At 44.3% G+C, this 21,043-nt stretch overlaps 1 protein-coding gene across 1 annotated transcript in view; it reads right to left on the bottom strand.

The window, feature by feature from the left end:
* Window positions 1-2,208: 2,208 nt before the first annotated feature.
* Window positions 2,209-21,043, bottom strand: part of LOC124556311 (protein artichoke-like) — a 279,864-nt gene continuing 261,029 nt past the window's right edge. Inside the window, exon 3 of the mRNA XM_047130283.1 lies at window positions 2,209-2,585. Coding sequence (XP_046986239.1) covers window positions 2,209-2,585 — 377 coding nt within the window. The remainder of the gene's footprint in view (window positions 2,586-21,043) is intronic.

The following is a 21,043-nucleotide window of genomic DNA, read 5'->3' as shown; positions in this document are numbered from 1 at the left end:
TGCTTCCCGGTACACCAGCATGGGGTCAACTACCCACTCACTGTCACTCATCTGAAGGCAGCCCTGTTAGTGCTCCAGCCGCCCTAAGCTGCCTATTGTCGCTTCCCTTCGCCGTTCCCCAGCCAGCCACGGTCAACTCGAATACTTCCCTGGGATAAACTAGTCTCCAGTAAATCGACGCTTTTCCACAAAGTTTTCATGTCGTGTGAATTACTTTAAAACCATCACCCAACATTAATTATTCCAATACGTACATACTATACCCTCTACAAAATGCATTGTACCTTGTCAGTCATTTTTATTCCGCCCTACTGTTCGCTCAACGTGAGTTAGGTGATCTTTAATGTCTTCATGTAAGGGGCATAGTTCTTGCCATCTTACAGGATTACCCTCGTAGAATTGTCTTTTACGGTCGCAGCTCGAAATTTCCGAGGCTATAGTTCAGACTTAGACGACAGAGGGATAGAGAAACAATTAAAATCGCTCAAAAGAGGAAAGGCCGCTGGACCTGATGGGATACCAGTTCATTTTACACAGAGTACGCGAAGGAACTTGCTCCCCTTCTTGCAGTGGTGTACCGTAGGTCTCTAGAAGAGCGTAGCATTCCAAAGGATTGGAAAAGAGCACAGGTCATCACCGTTTTCAAGAAGGGACGTCGAACAGATGTGCAGAACTATAGACCTATCTATATCTCTAACGTCGACCAGTCGTAGAATTTTGGAACACGTATTATGTTCGAGTATAATGACTTTTCTGGAGACTAGAAATCTACTCTGTAGGAATCAGCATGGGTTTCGAAAAAGACGGTCGTGTGAAACCCAGCTCGCGCTATTCGTCCACGAGACACAGAGGGCCATAGACACGGGTTCACAGGTAGATGCCGTGTTTCTTGACTTCCGCAAGGCGTTCGATACAGTTCCTCACACTCCTTTAATGATCAGAGTAAGAGCATATGGACTATCAGACCAATTGTGTGATTGGATTGAAGAGTTCATAGATAACAGAACGCAGCATGTCATTCTCAATGGAGAGAAGTCTTCCGAAGTAAGAGTGATTTCAGGTGTGCCGCAGGGGAGTGTCGTAGGACCGTTGCTATTCACAATATACATAAATGACCTTGTGGACGACATCGGAAGTTCACTGAGGTTTTTTGCGGATGATGCTGTGGTATATCGAGAGGTTGTAACAATGGACAATTGTACTGAAATGCAGGAGGATCTGCAGCGAATTGACGCATGGTGCAGGGAATGGCAATTGAATCTCAATGTAGACAAGTGTAATGTGCTGCTATTACATAGAAATATAGATCCCTTATCATTTAGCTACAAAATAGCAGGTCAGCAACTAGAAGCAGTTAATTCCATAAATTATCTGGGAGTACGCATTAGGAGTGATTTAAAACGGAATGATCATATAAAGTTGATCGTCGGTAAAGCAGATGCCAGACTGAGATTCATTGGAAGAATCCTAAGGAAATGCAATCCGAAAACAAAGGAAGTAGGTTACAGTACACTTGTTCGCCCACTGCTTGAATACTGCTCAGCAGTGTGGGATCCGTACCAGATAGGGTTGATACAAGAGATAGAGAAGATCCAACGGAGAGCAGCGCGCTTCGTTACGGGATCATTTAGTAATAGCGAAAGTGTTACGGAGATGATAGATAAACTCCAATGGAAGACTCTGAAGGAGAGACGCTCAGTAGCTCGGTACGGGCTATTGTTGAAGTTTCGAGAACATACCTTCACGGAGGAGTCAAGCAGTATATTGCTCCCCCCTACGTATATCTCGCGAAGAGACCATGAAGATAAAATCAGAGAGATTAGAGCCCACACAGAGGCATACCGACAATCTTTCTTTCCACGAACAATACGAGACTGGAATAGAAGGGAGAACCGATAGAGGTACTCAAGGTACCCTCCGCCACACAACGTCAGGTGGCTTGCGGAGTATGGATGTAGATGCAGATGTAGAACAGCATGGCGGCGGGCTGGTATGACATGGGCATACAAAAACTTCCACAGCGTCTACAAAAATGCATCGACAGAAATGGTGATTACGTCGAAAAATAGCTAAATGTTCAATCTGTAAACTGATGTAAACTATTGTAGAATTAAACAGGTCTATGTACTTACAAAAAATTGGAGACCTTACTTTTGGGATTACTGTCGTAGAATTGTCTTTTACGGTCGCAGCTCGATCTTTCCGAGGCTATAGATCAGACTTTATGAGAACACCTCGTATTTGAGCAGGTTGGCCAGCAGTAAAGCGAGCTAGATTAGGCAGTGCTCTTACGGTATCCTTGCGGTCGAGGGGGCGCAGAGTGACGCGGAAGCCGGCGGAGCGCGACGAGTTGTCGCTGTGCCAGGTGACGAGTAGCGAGGTGGCGGTGACGGGCCGCGCCCACACGTGTCGCACGGTGGGTGCCACGCAGCGCCGCCGCAGCTCCGGGTCGGCCAGCGTCAGGCCGGACACTTCTGCGGGCGCCGAACACTCGTGCTCCGCCGCCAGCGCCATCTCCAGCTTGGGGTGCTCGTCCAGCCACAGCAGCAGCTCGCGCGACTCGCAGCCGCAGTCCAGCGGGTTCCCTGCAACACGCCGCCAGCCGCTGTCAGCCTCGCGATGTCGGTCGGCATTACGCCTTCAATTATAGAGCACGTGACGGTACAAACCCCCGTTACTAGATGAATATTTCTAGTATGCGAGGACTGCTTTGTGGAAAGCGAACGCGCTACACGGTGCGCGATTCGCAGAAGCGCATGACGCGCCCGCGCGAGATTTTGCAACGACCGCCGGGCGGCCACGTGGCCTGCAGCTTGGGGTATTGTTTGGTTTTCAGCAATATGCACCTTCTTAAAGATCGATCTTTACTTCAAGTCACGAGACGCAGAAGCTATAGTAACCTCAAAATCGGTTAATATTACGAATACTGAAAGATTAATAAAAATAGTAAATAACAACTTACAGGGATGAGCGAGCACTCATTAAAAACGTTTCGTCATTGCGGATCGAGTGCCGTAGTCATATGTTAAGATTCATAAATAATTAAGCCCGTAAAGAGCAATAAACAAAGTTTAAGGGGAAATTGTTTATAAAATTCAATAGAAAATTCATGACGTAAAGAACGGCACTATATAATATTTGCCGTGCGGGATTAGCCGAGCGGTTTAAGGCGCTGCAGTCATGGACTGTGCGGCTGGTCCCGGCGGAGGTTCGAGTCCTCCCTCGGGCATGGGTGTGTGTGTTTGTCCTTACGATAATTTAGGTTAAGTAGTGTGTAAGCTTAGGGACTGATGACCTTAACAGTTAAGTCCCATAAGATTTCACACACGTTTTGAACATATAATATTTTGGGGGCATAACACGTATTTTAAACTAGTTAAGTTATAGTATACACTTAACTTGCAATAGTTTTCGTTGTTTGCAAATTATTATTAACATTTATCGCCCATAATTAATTAATTATTATAGATATGAAGAGTTTGAGCAGCGCAATGTGTAGATCGCTATAGATTACATCTAAAAACGGTGCTAAATGCAGTTCTACGTTAAAACTTTGCAGCACAGATGTCAACGAACAAAATTGCGCTAAGTGGCGAAATTTTGCAAAAACTAAAACTTGATTTACGGGCGATAGAATAACCCAAGAAATTAATGTAACAAAAGATGTACTTTTTAGAGCGGTTCCGATGGTGCACTTATTTCTTTCGAGGGATATATGTATCACAATATGTAACCCTGACTGGTGAGATTGGTACTTGCATAAGAAGGGGGTTGCTGTCCGAGCCTGTATGAGCGAGCGGCCATCTTCGCCAGTGGTCAGTCGTTGGTCGGTCATTATGGAGGGTGGGTGGCGAGCAAGCCCCACTTGAGGGTGGCCCATGTGGTCCTTTGAGAATTCTTTTTCGCACCGATTTACGTCGACAAAGAGTACTGTTTAATGGTGCAAGTGTGCAAGCATATGTATGGTGAACTGGAAGTGCTACGATTATTTGTGTGAGTACGACTTTACGAGATATACATCGTCGTAAGTGAACATGTGGCTAACTGTGATTTCGCGCCAAAACTGCTAGAACAAAGAGGACAGCGGGACTTGTGGTTCTGTTCGAATTATTTGAATAATTTTCGTTTATAGCAGCCTACATTACTGCTATTGGTGGCTCGGAGTCAAATTGTTATTAAATTAAAACTGTAAACCGTCTCACCATTGTGTGAAAGAAAAGAACAATGCCAATAAATAGTGACTGAACTGTGTCGTGGAAAACTGATTTTAGTATAATAATCGCCTAATTCTTGTTCCCTAGCATAAATTGTACTTATGTCTGAGTGAATAATTAATTCAAAAACTATAACAAATGCTCGGGTGTGGAAGTGTACTAATGCACCAATCATCCCCTGAGACTTACGTGAGAGCCAAAAATTTGGAATAACATTTTTTAACCAACATTTGTATATGCACATTCGTGTGAACGCTCCAACCGCACTTCTTTATTATTTTACTGCCCCGTCGCAAGCAGTAAATAACAGCGGAAAACTGCTCCTATAGGAACCCGAAAAAGGCAAATATGATTCTGTTTAAAAACTTCTGAATGAAAAGTGAGATATGACCTGCCTCATTCTACCTTCAAAAATGGTTCAAATGGCTCTGAGCACTATGGGACTTAACATCTTAGGTCAGCAGTCCCCTAGAACTTAGAACTACTTAAACCTAACTAACCTAAGGACATCACACACATCCATGCCAGAGGCAGGATTCGAACCTGCGACCGTGGCGGTCACGCGGTTCCAGACTGAAGCGCCTAGAACCGCACGGCCACACCGGCCGGCATTCTACCTTCCACAACACTTAAAATAGTTCAGAAAAATTTTGGCTTGCTAACGTATTCGTTCTGTTTTTAACGTGCAACTGACCTCTCCCTCCCACAAGCTCCTCTATCTGTAACTCGCTCACAACCACTTTTTTTTTTTTTTTTTTTTTTTTAATTCTCATTTTGTTCGTTTTCGTCCGTTGTATGTGCTCGGGGCGGACGTCGTAAGACACCCGTTTAAGTTCATCTTTGATCGGTTAACTCAGTTTTTTTATTACAGAGGGCTGCTAACCCTCTGACCGAACACGCTGACCTACCGTGCCGGCACCACTAGTCTATCGCTGTAAGTCGCTCATACCCGTCCACTATCACTTCCCCATCATCTCACTCATCCAGCCCAACTCATTGTCCTGATCTCTTTGTCTCTAACTGTCACTGCCTCCTTTCTCACAGCCACCGTCTTTTTCGTTCTCTCCTACTACTACTCTCTCTTCTCACTGTCTCTCTCTACTTTGTTGTCATTGCTCACCAGTGTCCACTTTCTCCTTCTCTTTATTCCTCTCCCACTGGAACGTCTCTTTCCCTATTTTCCTAAAAACGTTATGTCACTCTCAAGTATGTTCCACTGCCAGTTTGTTCCTCTCATCTCTCACACTGCTAGTGTCTCCTTCGCTCTTCCTATACCACAACCGCTCTCTACTATTGTCTAATATGTATTACTTTTCTGTCTATTTTCCCACACTATATCCTCCTCTCTCAGCATAAAAAAGCGCGAATACGTTCGCATGCCAAAATTTTGGAAATTTTTTTAAAGATACTGTTGAAGATAGAATGGGGCAGCTGGTACAACTCTTTTCAGTCAGTCTTTTAACAATAAGTAGGAACATATCTGCGCCTTGTATGCTCCAATAGGAGCATTTTTCCGCTGGTTCCCTTCCTTTCCCTGCCACAACAGGCCATGTCACTCATATGAAATGATTTTTATAGGTCAGTAAAATTTTGTTAGTTTACTTATGTGAAACAGAAATAACGCAAAACAAATTTCAAACGTCAGACCGGATTTTTACTTGCACAAATATTTTGCATGTGCTTCAGAACTACAACATATGGTTCGCAGAAGCCTTCTGATGATAACGGAGACACTTTGCAACATATTTCTCTGTGATACCACACTTTACAGAGGTGTCGGTTAGACCATCAGTGACAGAGCCGTTCGAGTTCCTGCTGCTAATAAGGCGAGTACACCGTTCGTTTATTATATATTTTCACGACCTTCAAACAGGAGCGACTTATTTTCGGTTACCTGTGTAGTTACTAGTATATTTTTGTAATTTCTTGCGTGTTTCAGTGCTTACTAGGAACAACATTTTATTTTAATAACAGTGTAGTATAGAGCACCGCCGTTGCTATCGACCCTTGTATCGACCCTCGTATCGTACAGGCTTTTGTTTGTTTTGCTTAGAACAGCTCAGTGTCGGTTAGACCGTTAGTGACAGAGCTGCTTGAATTCCTGCTGCTAATAAGGCGAGTACACCGTTCGTTTATAACATGTTTTGCGAGTTTCAAACAGGAGCGACTTCAGAAATGGATATGCACTGTGATTGCTGTGTACAGATGCGAGCTGAGTTGGTAACCCTTCGCTCACAGCTCCAGGGAATGTTGGCTTCCGTCGCACAGCTTGAGGCTGATGCCAAGGGGCATCACTATGGGGTGTCAGACGCGGGGATGCGAAGGACGTCGAGCACGACCCATGTGTCCCCCCCATCGGTCCACTGCTGTGGCCGCCTTGGGTACTGCTTGCACTGAGGTTGATCCCTCACCTGTGCTCAAATAGTAGATTATTCCAGTCTGGCAGGCAGCGGAAGACTTTCCAAGAGGCCGATCGTAGGGCCTCCCCGGTTCGTTTGACGAACAGGTTTCGGGCGTTATTTGTGGATAACGAAGTCTCTGAGCCGGATGCAGTCGTCCACCATGCTCCACAGGAAGCTTCTCGTCCCGCAAGGTCTGAGCATTCACATATGGGGGAGTTTGCTCCAACGTTAGGAGCGTAATTGGGCCCCTTAGGAACATGGCTGCCAAGGAGGGGAAGGAATCCAGTGTGCACTCCGTGTGTATACCGGGCAAGTCATTCCGGATGTGGAAATGGTGCTCCGGATGCCATGAAGAGGACAAGGTACAGCCAGCATGGTGGCCCATGTCGGTACCAATGACGTGTGTCGCTTTGGATTGGAGCAGATTCTCCCTGGTTTCGGGCGGCTTGTGGAAATGGTAAAGACTGCAAGTCTTGCTTGCAAGATTAAGGCGGAGCTCACCATCTGCAGCATCGTCGACAGAACCGACTGTGGTCCTTTGGTGCAGAGCCGAGTGGTGGGTCTGAATCAGACTCTTAGGCGGTTCTGTAACCGTGTAGGCTGCAGATTTCTTGACTTGCGCCATTGGGTGGTGGGTTTCTGGGTTCCGCTTAATATGTCATGAGTCCATCACACACAGGAAGCGGCTACACGGGTAGCGAGGGCTGTGTGGAAGGGGCTGTGAGGTTTTTTTTAGGTTGGAGGGTCTCAGAAAACCACAGAAAGGGCGTCCGTCTAAAAGTGGGCAGGTAAAACACAGTAAGGTAGTTGTAGAAACGATCTGTAATGTAGTTGTAAATTTTCGTAGCTGTGTTGGGAAGGAATCAGAGCTTTAAGCCCTAATAGAAAGCACTGAAGGTCAAATAGATATAGGTACGGAAATCTGGCCAAAGTCGGAAATAAATTCAACCGAAACTTTTTCAAACGACCTAACAGGGTTCAGAAAGAATAGATTAAATACAGTTGGTGTTGGAGTTTTTATCGCTGTTAGAAGTAGTTTACCTTGTAGTGAAATTGAATAAGATGGTTCCTGCGAAATAATATGGGTAGAGGCTATAACTGACAATCGGGCTAAACTATTAATTGGATCGTTTTACTGACCTCCCGACTCAGAAGATATAGTTGACGAACAGTTCAAAGAAAACTTGAGTCTCATTTCAAAGATCGTTCAGTTCAAAGAAAACTTGAGTCTCATTTCAAATATCGTTCTTGCGAAACACAATTAGCTCTTTATACTCATGAAGTAATGAGTGCTATCGACAGGGGATGTCGAATTAATCCCATATTTTTAGATCTCCAGAAAGCTTTCGACTCCGTTCCTCAAAAGCGTCTTCTAACCAAACTGCGTACCTATGGAATATCACCTCAGTTGTGCTACTGGATTCGTGATTTCCTGTCAGAAAGGTTACAGTTCTTAGTAATAGAAGGAAAGTCATCGAGTAAAACAGAAGTAATATCAAGTGTTCCTCAAGGAAGTGTTATAGGCCCTCTATTGTTCCTGATCAATATTAACGACATAGGAGACAATCTGAGTAGCCCTCTTAGGTTATTTGCAGATGATGCTGTCATTTACCGTCCAGTAAAGTCTCTAAAGTTACTATTTTAAGACCCGCGAGCGTAGCGGAGAGAGGTAACGCGCTGCTTCCTGGACTCGGGCAGGCGCGCCGGCCCCGGATTGAATCCTCCCAGCGGATTACAGGCGAGGGTTGGTGTGCCGCCCAGCCTGGATGTGGTTTTTAGGCAGTTTTCCACATCGCAAGAGGTGAATACCAGACTGGTCCCCACGTCCTGCCTGAGTTACACGACTCACAGGCATTTGCAACACATTCGCACTACTTCATGATCTACACTAGGCACAGACAGCTGGGGTACACTATTTCCGTCCCAGGGGGTATCGGGTGGTGGCAGGAAGGGCATCCGGCCACCCCTTAAAAATTAACCGTGCCAAATCAGTGTTTAACCCTGCCAACCCTGAGCAAGATGCGGGCCAAGGCAGTAGCAAAAGAAGAATCACGAGGAACTATTTTAAGTGGAATTACAGCATAAAACAAATATTACGAAAATCAGGTGCCAAATTACAATTCACTGGGAGAATATTAAGGAAATGTAATTCATCCACGGAAGAAGTGGCTTACAACACTCGTCCGACCGATTCTTGATTATTGTTTATCAGTCTGAGAACTTTATCGGATTTAATAAATAAAAGAGATAGAGAGGATCCAAGGAAGAGCGGCACGTTTCGGCAAGGGATGATTTAGACGTTGCGAGAGTGTTACGTAGTTGCTCGACAAACTCCAGCGGCAGAGCTTACAAAAGACGCTTTATGGATCACGGAGAGGTTAGCTGTTGAAATTTCGAGAGCGTACGTCCGAAAAAAGAGTGTGGCAAATATTACATCCTTCCACATACGTCTTGCAAAATGTAAACGACTAGAAAATCAGGATAATTAAGAGTTCGTTCGAAGCTGTACCGACAGTCGTTCTTCCTGTGCGTCATTCATGAATGGAATAGGAAAAAGAGAAAAATTATATTTGTATCAGGAGTACTCTCCGCCTCACACAGAAAAGTTGCTTGCGGAGAATACAGGGTGCTCAGAAACAGCCTGGAAATCTTGTGTGTTACAGAGTAGGTTGTGCTAAGTAATAATTATTAATAAAAAAATTCTATACGTTGCACCGTTTCCGAGATAATTACCATCGAAGTCAAACAATCAGGCCGTTGAGGACACGAGTTCAAGCAGCCCGCCAGAGACGGTGTTTTGCGTTAGGTTTCCTAAAACTGAACAAGAGAGCGATACAAGAATTGGACATGGGACGGTAGGAAGAATCGAACCCGAACCAAAAAGTGAGCAGTCTCGTGTGCTATCATCTACGCTATGAGAACACCTGACATGTATCTGGCTGGCGGCTTTAATTTGTTCGTGCAACGACCTGATTGGCTAACTTCTATGTTGATTAACTCGGAAATGGGCAACGTATCGAACTTTTTTTTAACAATTATTTCTCAGCACAACCTACCCTGCAATACTCTTACAAGCTTGTGATTTCCCTATATCGCTTCAGGCAAATTCCAAGATGGTTCCTTTGATAGGACAATACCGATTTCCTTCCCCATCTCTCCATAATACGATGGGACCGATGACCTCACTGTTTGGTCCACTTCGCCTAATCAACCAACCAACCTTACAAGCTTTTCAGGCTGTTTCTGACCACCCTTTAGATGCAGGTGTTAACGGTCTAGTAAATTTATCAGAAGTTCAGAATGAGTTGCAGACTGATTAAAAAGCCTGTCTAAGCTCCTTTCGGACAGGCCTCGGAAGGGTTAACGGTATCGACCGACCGCCATGACATCCTCAGTCGATAGGCAACACTGGATGCGGATATGGAGGAGCATGTAGTCAACATACCGCTCTCCCGGCCGTTGTCAGTTTTCGTGACCAGAGACGCTACTTCACAGTCAAATAGCTCCTCAGTTGGCCTCAAAGGGGCTGAGTGCAGCCCGCTCGCCAACAGCGCTCGAGAGAGCCGGACGGTCAGTCATCCTAATGGTAGCAAATTCCGACAGCTTTTAATTTCACTGATCTGGCGGAAACCGGTGTTAGTACTGCGGCTAGTCCGTTAGCGCAAACTGATTAACAAAATATATACGTATGGTATGAAAAGTGACTGTTTACCATGAACAATAAAAAGTGTGAAGTTATCCATACGAGTACTAGGAAAAATTCCGTTCAATTTCGGTTACACGATAAATCATACAAATTTAAATTTGGTGCTTCAGATAAATGTGTAGAAATTACTACCAATAGCAAGTTAAATTCGAACCATCGCACAGTATCCATTATGGGGAAGCCGAATCAAAGACTGTATTTTAATGTAGAGCTCTTCAGGAGTATTGTTGCGCGGTATGCAATCTTTACCATATAGGATAGACGGAGGACTCTGAAAAAATACAAAGAAGGATAGCTTGATTTGTATCATCGCGATATAGGGGAGCGAGTACCACGTACATGATAATCTATAAAACAAAGGCGTTTCTCGGTGTGGAGAGGTCTTTTCACGAAATTTCAGTCAGCAACTTTCTCCTCATAATGCGAAAATATTTTGCTGATGCCACCCTACATAAGGAGAAATGATCACCGTAATAAAATAAGATTAATCAGAATACCCACGGAAAGATTTAAGACTTCGTTTTGCCCGCGCGCTGTTCGAGAGTGGAACAGTAGAGACGTAGTCTGAAGGTGGTTCGATATATCGTCTGTTACGCTCTTGAAAGTGAATTGAAGAGTAGTCATGCTGTAAATGTAGGTGTAGGTGAAGCTGTTGTGCAAGGGTCATCGAATCCATACATATTTTAAAAACGGATGCACGTGATTCATCTACGATTTGCACCCCAAATATTGTGGAAACGGAAAGTGCTGTTGATGTGTCGTTTTAACAGAATAGATTGTTAGTCAGGACTTCGTACTGTTATCCAATCAACAGATTGCAGTAATACTTAAAAATGTATTTTTGGGCTAACATTAACTTTCTTAAATGGGACAATGCTCCTTGACATTTATAAGCTAAACGTAGGGTAAATTAGAGTGTCAGTGGTGTTTGTTGCAAAATTTCTAGTGCAAGTCGTTTACGAGATATCGTATTTTGAAAAGTTCCCACACCGACACTTGTACAATACCTGTGGTAGCACACACTAAAGAATAACACACGTGCATGCACTAGTTATGTGGATTCTGACCAGTAACAAGACAACTGACCATCAGAAGCAGTGTTCAAAATGACCATAGGTAGCGTCAATACACACTTCATCTAGTATGGAACGACTGCTGAAAATGTACTAGCATTTCAGTCGATGTGTCCGGGCAGGCTGCTGTAATACGTCGTTCCATAACAGCGGGTGTAGTTGTTATGTCCTTGCATAGAAAAAAAGTGTACAGACGTCAAAACCGGGGAACGGGCCAGCCAAGGTACAGGTTCTCTGCGTCCAATCAAACGATTTGGAAGCAATTCTTGAAGAAATGCTGAAATACTTCGTGCACTATGGGCTGGATAGCCATCAAGCTGGAACCACAGGTTTCCCTAGTCTACAGAGCAACGTTTTCGAGTAGTCGTGGAAGATGGTTAGGAAGCTTCGATACTTGTGCTCGTTAAGTGTTCCGACTATGGAAAACGGGCCTTCAAATGGTTCAAATGGCTCTGAGCACTATGCGACTTCACATCTGAGGTCATCAGTGCCCTAGAACTTAGAACTACTTAAACCTAACTAACCTAAGGACAACACACAGATCCATGCCCGAGGCAGGATTGGAACCTGCGACCGTAGCGGTCGCGCGGTTCCAGACTGAAGCGCCTAGAACGGCTCTGCCACACAGGCCGGCAAACGGGCCTGTGAGCTGATAGTTCACTATCCCACAACACACGTTTACACTCCATGGACGCTCACGTTGCACCTGACGAGGACAACGGGGATGGTCAACACACAAATAGAGCATGTTTCGAAAGTTTAACTGGCCACGACTCGTAAATGTGGCTTCATCGCTAAACAAGGTACATGATACATCTGGAGTACACTGCCTTAATTCTCATGTACGAAAGTTAACACGATTCCCATAATCCTTTCCATGCAGCTCTTTAAGGAGAGAGATGTGGTAGGGATGAAACATATGTCGATGGAGAATGCGTAGGACATTTGCCTGACTCATCCCACTTCCTCGGGCGATTGCGCAGGAGTTAACACGCGGATCAACCGCAACAGCAGCAGAAACATTAATTTCCCCCTTTTCTGTCGTTACTTGTTTTGTTCGGTTGTCTAGATGTTTCACTACGACATTCATCATCATAACTAGTTGAAGAGTCTGGTAATTAATTGTCTAGATGGTTGACGTCTAGTGGAATAGCTTGCCGCATACACCCTTCAAGAACTAACTGCATCCTTCCTACACTCTCCATCCACATGAGCAAGGAGGCTTTTTCTGCATTGGTAAATCCAATCGTCTACTCGCAACCTACTACTTGGAATGTCACACAATAACCGACAAGCAAGTCGCAATGCATTCAAGGAACACACAAGAACAACATAAGCAAACATAACGAGTTCGTACCTAGTAACTACACAGGCTGAATGGCACAAACAAGGGCCGGCGTGGAAATTTTGCATAATACGATATCTGGTAAACGACTCGCACTAGACTCCTGCGCCGGCCGAAGTGGCCGAGCGGTTCTAGGCGCTACAGTCTGGAACCGCGCGACCGCTACGGTCGCAGGTTCGAATCCTGCCTCGGGCATGGATGTGTGTGATGTCGTAGGTTAGTTAGGTTTAAGTAGTTCTAAGTTCTAGGGGACTGATGACCAAAGAAGTTAAGTCCCATAGTGCTCAGAGCCATTTGAACCATTTTTAGATTGGTTCAAATGGCTCTGAGCACTATGGGACTCAACTGCTGAGGTCATTAGTCCCCTAGAACTTAGAACTAGTTAAACCTAACTAACCTAAGGACATCACAAACATCCATGCCCGAGGCAGGATTCGAACCTGCGACCGTAGCGGTCTTGCGGTTCCAGACTGCAGCGCCTTTAACCGCACGGCCACTTCGGCCGGCGAACCATTTTTAGACTCCTGCAACAAACACCACTGACATTCTAATTTAACCTACTTTTAGTTTATTAACGTCAACAGGCATTGTTCCATTTAAAAAGTGTATGTTTACACAAAAAATACAATTTCTAGGAATTATTTCAGTTTGTTGATTGGCTAACAATACGAGCCCTTGACTACCATTCCATTCTGTGAAAACCACTCATCAATAGCACTTTCCATTTTCGCAATAGTTGCAGTGTAAATTTTAGATGAGTCACTCTGTATATGTATACATTTCCTGCTAAACAACTGGACCCATTTCCACCGAGGTTGTTGCACATATCACTGTCTGGAGAGAATCGCTGTTGGTGTAAGAACTACGTACTTACCAAAGAGGCGGTAGTGGAGTGAATTCGCAAACTTTATGCATCCAGTATTTGAGAATGAGAGCACTCAGTGACTTGAAACTAACTTTGCACATAATCTGAAACTTTTAAGAAATTTTTTCTCGCTGACAACCCCTGCAAGGACAATGTTTAGCACTCGCGGTATTTTCGCTGTCCATACAGTAAAACAGCCGCATCAGGCATGATGTTTTCATTCATTACTTCTTTACTACTATCTCTACTGACGACACGCTGTGCAGATAGTATTAACATACACCACTGAAAGTACGTGCAAAATTATATAATTATAGAACACACAGTTCGGGAGATATGACACCAAATACTGATAAGCGCGAAGAACTGATGCGTGACGTTTTAAATTATTACTTCTGTATTACAAACTCTACTCACAAACTCTACTCACATGCAGGTAGCTGCCATGTACACTACAGGATGCACCTGCAAAATTATATCATTGTACAATGTATCGTTCGGGAGATACGACGTCGTAAACACTGAGCTGCGTCAAAGTGTAATTACAGAGTGAAATTCGGTAGAGATACAGGTGAAATATGTGTACAAATATGTGTGGAATATGGTAAATAGACTTGAAATATATTTGATAGGTACGTACGCGGACAATGCCACGTGTAAAAAGCTCATCCTAAACCTCTGAAACGATTTCAACTAAATTTTGTACACGTATTAGTTATGATCTGGAAAGAAATATTGTGGGGGTTAGAACTATCATAACGTTATTGGGGTGAGGGCGAGAACGTGGAGATAGAGGGGGAGGAGGAGATAGCGAGAGGGAGGAAAGAGGGGGAAATGGACAGAGGAAGGAAAGAGGAGGAGATGGACGAGGAGAGTGGAGGACGAAACGGACAGATGGGGGGAGGAAGAGATAGACAAAGAGGGGGAGGAGGAGGAGATGGAATTGAGGGGGAAGGAGCAGATAGAGAGAGGGGAAAGGAGCAGTCGATCGGAGAGAGGGGGAAGAGGAGATGGGTGGTGGAGATGGACAGAGAGGGGGTGAAGGTGGAGGTGGACAGAGAGAGGGGGAAACAGGAGACGGACTAGTAGCAGATTGGAGTAAGAGAACACCCAGGCAACGCCAGGTTCTCATCTAGTGGTATCATATTTTAGCTTTGTAATGATCACTAGGGTATTTTCTGTTATTGAACAAAGTGCTTCTTTCTTTACATGTATATTATCGCACAGTGAAAACCGCTACTGTCAGAATTCAGTTTTGCGAGATTTCGGATGGAATAAGGTTTCCAGTAATCTCTCATCCAGACGCAGACGCCACAAGAGAGCCTTGTACATAATGGAGATGTTTGCTATTAATATTCCTAGAGTGTATAGGTAAACAACGTATTACATTTTCCCACATACATATCGCAAAATGACCACAACAGGAACATCAGAGAGATGACAAAGTTGGTACGCACCAGTCCCGAATGGAACAGCAAAGTGATGCTTGTGGTATTGCAAGTGCCCTCTACCACAGCCGTGAGGTAGCTTGCGGAGTGTGGATGTAGAAATGGATGTTGAGGTTGATACAGTTGGAAAACCATGATGCACATGAACTTTCTTGAGAAACTGCAAATGTGTGCAAGAACACGGTCGGAACATTCCTCTTTCTACATCATAGGCAATGTTCAGTCATCTGACCACGCGTCACGTGTGGCTCTAAACATCCCTCTAGCAATGTGGTAAACCAGGAGAGCGGTACTGCCATGCGGTCCGTGAGGCGTGCTTTAGTACCCCAGAGGTTAGAAGCTGATCGCCCAGGCAGCACAGATTTTCCAGAATGCAGTTTTAATCTAATATGAAAGTCCACATCAGACAAGTGAAAGTTTCATTTTATAATGACATTCGAAGTTCACATAAAGTATACAGCCCTCTATACGTGCGCGTAACACGAGGTTCAGAAAACCACTCAGCTGTAGGTCGAACTACTGTTGTATATTTAGTCACTGAAGACATACGCAGCTCAGTAACGTCCTTGTGTTTCTTACGATTTGCATGTTTGCTTCATGGTGTTGCAGTTTTGAAAAATGATAGTAGATACTGAGTTCAGATTTAACTACTTATCAGGAAGGAATTGACCTTCTCCATGACAACCAGCTTATATTCCGAAACCTCCTCATAAGAAACTGAACTCGTGTTCTTAATGCAAGTAATCTTTTTTTCTTTATTTTCTAAAACCCTTAAGTGCGGTTTAGAACCAGACTCATATTTGTTGATGAACATGCGTCGGGCAGAATGTACTGCGCACTGTTTGCGCAAAAAACTTACACTAGCGAATCTACAGCTATGTATCTCTCAGGAATGAATTTTTGTTAAGATCACATCTCTGGGGAACCGAATCGTCAATATCCTCGAAAGGTTTCACCAGCATTTTCTTTATTTTAATAATTACGTTATGTAACGCTTTTACGAAAATTATTGTTAATCACTGACGGCAGCTAGATTAAAATGAAAATGAACCTCCATAATTGTAAGTAGTGGACGGTCTATTAAACAATTCAGGTTCTCGTTCTCTGCCGAGAATAAATGTCTGTCTCGTCGCTTTCAGATAACATCAGTGCAAACCTCGATGGAAAACCCCATCGCTTTGCTTTCCTTTCTTGTTTGCAACACCAGTGCGTATATTGAAAGGGTAGTCAGCCCATGAGAGCAATTTTCAATGTTTGCCCACCCCTGCCTTAGTACACGCCGTACTCTGTGGAGCGTCGGCGTTTAACCTAGGCTGTTTATAAGCAATCTGGTAATTAGTACTGGCACGCAAACACCTCTTCCACGCTAGTGGCCAGATAGGATGATGAAAGTGCCCTCCTAGAATCGGTTGCTTCGGTCGAACGCTAATAAGCATCAGCTTCTGATGCTTTCATGTGGCTGGCTTGGCTGTTTATACAAACTGCGAGGCAATAAATGCTTACATGTGCCTAGAAAAAATGGACAGCTAAAAAGTAATTAAGTACATGCATTGTTGCATTAAATGTGACAGAAATGCAACCTTCGAAGCGCTAGCTACGCATGTGACTGAATTTAATACTACATTCGCAAAATATATGCTATTGTCATTATAGTGCCATACATAATACTTAAAGAACCTCTCATCGGTAGGGCCTCATTTTCTGAACATCTTCTGTTCAGCACTAAAGATACCACTAAATAGAATTACTCATCACTGTTAACAAGATCAGAGGAAGTATTTTGCCCTGTCATCCGTTGAGTTACCATAGTACAAATTTGAATATTTTGGCTGACCCCGAAAAATCTATTTCGTAAGTGTCTTTCTGAGTTAACACTTGTGTTCTATTAATAAATGGCTCAGTCACAGTAATACGACCACCTGTCAAAATGCTGAGTAACGCCCTTTGCAGCGCTGAGTTGCAGGAAGAAAATCAGTGAGGTTCTGGGAGGGACAGAGATGTGGAGCCATGCTGCCTGCGGTGCCGTGGCCAGATGTGCTAGGTTTCTCGGTTGAGGATCCATAGTGAGCACAGACGGATCGAGATGGTCCCATAGATTCTCGACTGGGTTTAAATCCCGATAGTTTGGTGCCCAGGGGAGTAGGTAAACTCATCCTGATGCCCTTCAAAACACCCACGTACACTGCGAGCTGTGTGACATGTTGCATTGTTCTGTTGGTAGATTCCATCCTGCCGAGGAAAAAACAAGCTGCATGTAGGGATGGAAATGGTACCCAAGGATAGATGTGTACTTGTGGTGATCCATTGTACCTTCCAAATTGATGAGATCATTCAGGGAATGCGCTCCGGCCTGGACTCTTCCGACGATTGTGACGCCGTGTGCGGCAATGGACATCTGTTCGATGGAGCATAAAACGTGAGTCTTCTGAAAAGACCACCTGTCACCACTCACTCGACGTCCAGTTGAGGTATTGGCGTACAAATTACAGCCTTCGTCATCAATGAAAAGCAATCAGCATCAGTGTATGTACCAGGCACCGGCTGCGGAGGCCCATACGCAGCAAAGTTAGCTGAATAATCGTTGAAGACACTGTTGATAGCTACTAGGTCAATCTGGGTGGTTAGGTGCTCAGCCGTTGCCCGTCTGTTCGCCCGTATACATCTACGCAGCCGTCGTTCATCGCTTTCATCTATGGTCCGTGGTGCACAACAGTTCCCTCAGCGCTGATTTTGCGTAGACCCATTTTTCCATACGCAGCATACTTAACCACAGCGCCAAACGAACAAGTTACAAACTTCGTCGTCTCGGAAATGCTTCCACACTTGGCCAAAAGGCAATAACCATGTCCTTTTGGACTTCAGACAAATCGCTCCGTTTTCGCATTACGACGACTGCACAGTTTTTTGCGTCCTCCGACAAGCTTTATACACCCTCCAGTGCTAGTGCTGCCCTCTGCCGTCAATGAGCGGTTACTGTACGTTGATTTCGAACATTGGCTGTGGTCACGTTAACGTGCCTGCCGTGTAGTATGATGATACAGGGTGTTTCAAAAATGACCGGTATATTTGAAACGGCAATAAAAACTAAACGAGTAGCGATAGAAATACACCGTTTGTTGCAATATGCTTGGGACAACAGTACATTTTCAGGCAGACAAACTTTCAAAATTACAGTAGTTACAATTTTCAACAACAGATGGCGCTGCAAGTGATGTGAAAGATATAGAAGACAACGCAGTCTGTGGGTGCGCCATTCTGTACGTCGTCTTTCTGCTGTAAGCGTGTGCTGTTCACAACGTGCAAGTGTGCTGTAGACAACATGGTTTATTCCTTAGAACAGAGGATTTTTCTGGTGTTGGAATTCCACCGCCTAGAACACAGTGTTGTTGCAACAAGACGAAGTTTTCAACGGAGGTTTAATGTAACCAAAGGACCGAAAAGCGATGCAATAAAGGATCTGTTTGAAAAATTTCAACGGACTGGGAACGTGACGGATGAACGTGCTGGAAAGGTAGGGCGACCGCGTACGGCAACCACAGACGGCAGCGCGCAGCTAGTGCAGCAGGTGATCCAACAGCGGCCTCGGGTTTCCGTTCGCCGTGTTGCAGCTGCGGTCCAAATGACGCCAACGTCCACGTATCGTCTCATGCGCCAGAGTTTACACCTCTATCCATACAAAATTCAAACGCGGCAACCCCTCAGCGCCGCTACCATTGCTGCACGAGAGACATTCGCTAACGATATAGTGCACAGGATTGATGACGGCGATATGCATGTGGGCAGCATTTGGTTTACTGACGAAGCTTATTTTTACCTGGACGGCTTCGTCAATAAACAGAACTGGCGCATATGGGGAACCGAAAAGCCCCATGTTGCAGTCCCATCGTCCCTGCATCCTCAAAAAGTACTGGTCTGGGCCGCCATTTCTTCCAAAGGAATCATTGGCCCATTTTTCAGATCCGAAACGATTACTGCATCACGCTATCTGGACATTCTTCGTGAATTTGTGGCGGTACAAACTGCCTTAGACGACACTGCGAACACCTCGTGGTTTATGCAAGATGGTGCCCGGATACATCGCACGGCCGACGTCTTTGATTTCCTGAATGAATATTTCGATGATCGTGTGATTGCTTTGGGCTATCCGAAACATACAGGAGGCGGCGTGGATTGGCCTCCCTATTCGCCAGACATGAACCCCTGTGACTTCTTTCTGTGGGGACACTTGAAAGACCAGGTGTACCGCCAGAATCCAGAAACAATTGAACAGCTGAAGCAGTACATCTCGTCTGCATGTGAAGCCATTCCGCCAGACACGTTGTCAAAGGTTTCGGGTAATTTCATTCAGAGACTACGCCATATTATTGCTACGCATGGTGGATATGTGGAAAATATCGTACTATAGAGTTTCCCAGACCGCAGCGCCATCTGTTGTTGAAAATTGTAACTACTGTAATTTCGAAAGTTTGTCTGCCTGAAAATGTACTGTTGTCCCAAGCATATTGCAACAAACGGCGTATTTCTATCGCTGCTCGTTTAGTTTTTATTGCAGTTTCAAATATACCGGTCATTTTTGAAACACCCTGTATTTACGTGCAGCTGAACCAATACTGTATCTTCATTGCGCGTGAGTGAAATCCGCCAATGTTTCTACGATGAAAATAACTAAACTGAAATTATGATTCACATGCAGTGGTTTGTATCGGTTGCATTACTTTCATCAAACATGTCAATAGTCATCAGGATCAGAAAGTCGATGTGTTAAATGCGATAGAATGAGGAAACTTGGCCCAGTCACTCTGAAGAAAAAATTCTTGAGTAGTGCAAAACTACGGATCTCCGAGACGGGCTTGAGAGGGCTTGGAGTGTGATATGAGAAAGATAAAACGGAAAGGGTAAGTTTTATCCTTTTTTGTATCAATAAAGTACACTGCAGACAATAAAAAGTAACCTTTCGACTAGATATCGCTACAACGGACATCTTCAGTAAGGTGTAATGAGAGATATGACCATTTATTCACGTCGCTGTACCCTCTTAACAACTGCCGATATTATCATAAAAACCGTCCATAGACACAGTTCTCAGGTTGACGTACGGGCTTGCCTTGTTTATGAGGCAGCAGACAGAAAGGTTAAACTAGGTATTTCTTTATATAACATTCATTCTGCCTCTTTCATTTTTGTGTATTTTGTAGCAGCAGTAGCACTATTTAATTTACGATAAGGAGCTATACAACTGTTTTAAACATTAGTTAATTCGCTAGTCGTGCTTTTTTTTATTCTCAGTTTAATTATCACCAGATTTTATATTTCTTACGTGGATTTTATGAATGGTATGTCCTGTATTGACAGTTATATCATTAGACTGCTATATAATGTCCGTGAAATTATGAGACATGATCTTTGTTAACCGATAGATGGTAGGGTATTCGTAGAAAACAACAAATAAATAAATTATGTATTGTGAAGCTATTGTACAACTGTGTCATGAGTCGGTACTGAGAATTTTACGCACCAGTAGTCAGGCGTGTAATATTTCTACCGCACCATTTTCGGGACTACGTTATTCCATTATCAAGTGCTCTGTATGTCCTCATATTTCTTTGTCGGAGGTAATAATTTTCAGCCCTTGTAGTCGCTCCACTTTGAATTTCCTTGTGTGCTGGTACACATGGCGTGTGCCTGGCTCGGCACGTTCCAGGTCGTCCGTCATGAAGTTATCATACAACTGTCTTACGTCTCATGAATCGGTAAGTACGATTGATTCCTATGCATGTGATTTTTATAGCTGATGAATATCGGCATGGACGTGCCTGTCGCTTGTCGCTTCACCCTAGAATATTGGCGCTAGCGACGGGCATTGGCGTCAATATCGTGCGATGACATCTAAGCGCAGGATAAGAAAGTGTTTACAGCACCGGTGGCCACATTGACGCTTCGGTGACTAACAACACGGGTTAACTAGGCTGAGTGTCCTACATATCGTCTAT

Source organism: Schistocerca americana, chromosome X (assembly GCF_021461395.2).
Source record: "Schistocerca americana isolate TAMUIC-IGC-003095 chromosome X, iqSchAmer2.1, whole genome shotgun sequence".
Taxonomy (NCBI): domain Eukaryota; kingdom Metazoa; phylum Arthropoda; class Insecta; order Orthoptera; family Acrididae; genus Schistocerca; species Schistocerca americana.
This window is presented reverse-complemented; position numbering and strand designations above follow the sequence as displayed.